The sequence below is a fragment of the Euwallacea similis genome, chromosome 34, assembly GCF_039881205.1.
Source record: "Euwallacea similis isolate ESF13 chromosome 34, ESF131.1, whole genome shotgun sequence".
Taxonomy (NCBI): Eukaryota; Metazoa; Arthropoda; class Insecta; order Coleoptera; family Curculionidae; genus Euwallacea; species Euwallacea similis.
Window position 1 is genome coordinate 1007387 of NC_089642.1, and position 2821 is coordinate 1010207.

Consider the following 2821-nt stretch of genomic DNA (forward strand, 5'->3'; position numbering starts at 1 on the left):
GTACTGTTATACTTATAATCAATTATAATTCACAATTATCTCCCAAAGTTTTTGAATAATTCGATTATTTTTTCAAATCCTTTCAAAAACATGTTTTTCTTTCTTTCCCGTTTCGCTTCCGATTCTGTTTTTTTTTTTTTAGTTAACCACCAGAGTAAAAAGAAGGCATCTATTTAGGACCTGCATTTGATTTGTTTTTTAGTTTCATCTATTTCCCATGCTATAAATAATTGCAAAAAGGTATCTGTAAAGCATCCCCGTAAGTTGATTAGATAAATTTAAAGATTGTAATACGGACAGAATAACTATTTAAATGAAGTCAGTTGAAGTCTTAGATTATTCAACTATTTTTCCTTTTTAACCTTTTAATCGTAAATCCAAAAGTGTGACCACTGAATATTCAGTTTATATTTATCGATTTATCTTCTTTACGTCTTGTGTATAAGTGAGAAGTCACCGATAAGAGATCTATATTTGTACCACAAATTTAAAATTATAAATAATTGAGTGTATCAGTGCTTATTTTCTGCATTGCTCCCAATTTAATGGTAAATTAACCCACATGTGAAGTGAAATACCACCGAGACGATTTAATTTTATAAACTAAATCCCGTTATACAAAGAAGCGCCAGTCTCTTACGGTAAAATCCACATTGAAGACCCATTCGCTAAAACAAGAAATCTTTCTCTTGCGGACCAGTTCATAGTCAATAACCGGTGAGTTGCCTCTTGAACTACAAATTTTTCAACCATGAAGTCTATCGCGAGTGTATTAACACTGATAGTGTCCTTAACAGTTTCACAAGTTATCTCCAACCCGGTACCTAGTAAACACTCAAAAAGTGTCGACAATAAGGAACGTATTCTATACGATCAGAGGCAAGAGGGTGAGTTCAATATTAGAGCAGACTTAAAGAACTTCGTGATCATGATCATACCTAAGAACTCGGAGTCGTTAGATGCTTCGGGAGGCGGTCTTCTGGACCTCCTAACTAGAGCGCATTCGAAACATTCTGGAAAGCACAGTGCTAAGAAGCACCAAGACGAGGGCGAAGTTGGAGCTGAAATTATGCATTTCATCGAATCTAAAACTGCGCCCTACCATGTAGATATTACAAAATCTAGCAGTCACTTAAGAAATGACGAGATATTAGCCACCCAGTCCCCTCCGGTAAACCCTACTGCCCTTAAGACTGTTGAAGAGAAAAACCAACAAGAGAAGCTAGAAAAACCTTCTGCGGTGGCAACTACAGCGGCCGCCCTGATGCGCAAACTTAGGTCAACTAGATTTTCGAAAGCGTTTGTGCTAACAATCCCCGAGGACGACTTTGTTTTAAGTAATACTGAAGATAATAAAAAGGTAGTGAAAAAAGATGGATTTAAGAAGAAAGTAATTAAAAAGAATAAAGAGGAATGGGCTCTTGTGGGTGCGCTAGAACAGTGCGGTCCTGGAATGGTGCGCGATTATGAAGGAATTTGCAGACTGAAAACTGTGGATGATATTCCTGAGGGTGTTCCAGTTGTAGACCGTGAAGAGTGATAACTTTACACGATATTATAAGAATTAGATTTAGGTAAATTATTTGTATTTAGTTAGAGTTAATTTTATTAAATTGTAGTATATAATGTATATTTTTAGATTTTTAAAATAAAAATGTCAATCCTCCTTTCATGAATCCCTGTTCTAATGATTGATATGATGATAATAATTCAAGAAATTTCAAAATAAAGTTTATATATTCAAAGTATTTTTTTCAGAATTTCTTCCATAAATTCAAAAATTTTTGCACACAAAATTTGTTGTAAATTTTTCAAAACCCCTAAATTCCTATTTTGATTGTACATAATTTTGAGGATTTTGAACGACTTCCAAAAAGATATGAAAAGTAATATAATTTTGCGACGTAGTCGAAGCAATTTAACTTGGTCTAAATGTTTTGTAAAAGTGTGCAAAATCGTATTGGTCGCTTCACATTTTATTTCCTTAGTTTTTCTATTTCTAATGGGAGGTTCTAATATTTACTCTTCTTTGGTGTGTACTTTTTCAAGATGTTTTGATCTTGCTTGATGAGTATCTTTTGCTATTGCATTGTGCCTCTGAACATAAACACCATTTGCCAAAAGTTTGCAACCAGACGTAATATGATCTATGGTTCTTGGGCATAAACGACATTTCTTAAATGTCTTGTCCTAGATCTTTTTTTTTATAGTTATTAATTATTATAACTTGATGTTTCATCTAAAAAAAAAAAAGTTCTGTTAAGGCTTTATGTCACGTTCTAATCCTGTTTATTTATTTTTTAACTTTAATTAGCTTTTAATTTCCCCGAGCATCCCAAAAACTAGTTTTTCGAGTTAATACAAACAAAGAACAAATATGTTAGGCATGCAGGAAAATATCCCAACAGCGCCATCTGTCGAGTCCTTTATGCTCTATGTCGACCAAATATTCGAGTGTAAGGAACAGAACTTAGAGCATACGACCTAAACTATGAAGATGAATGCGACAACCGTTCTAGAAAAAAATTGAGAAGATTAAGGTTTACTAATATAATAATTTCACGCTTCATTCCAACTCTGCGTTTAATTAACCTAAGCACCTCAAAGAACGATTTCCCATTAGATCTCATCACTTTGATTCATCTCGAGTCATGATGGATATAGGACATGGTAGATGGCGCTGGTAGGATAATTTCCTGCAGACCCAACATACTTGCCGTCGATATTCCCCAAGCAGAAATTTGCCTGCGTTTGATTGACTGTCTGTTGAGATTAGTAAATATTTTCCATGTTTAACACCAGTTTAACTCATAATTTTTTA

General features: G+C 34.0%; 1 protein-coding gene across 1 annotated transcript; it reads left to right on the forward strand.

The window, feature by feature from the left end:
• The first annotated feature begins 492 nt into the window (after positions 1–492).
• LOC136418330 (uncharacterized) lies at positions 493–1634 on the forward strand. Its single transcript, XM_066404360.1, has one exon. It carries the CDS (start codon positions 752–754, stop codon positions 1538–1540), a length of 789 nt encoding a protein of 262 aa, XP_066260457.1. The 5' UTR covers positions 493–751; the 3' UTR covers positions 1541–1634.
• Positions 1635–2821: the final 1187 nt, after the last annotated feature.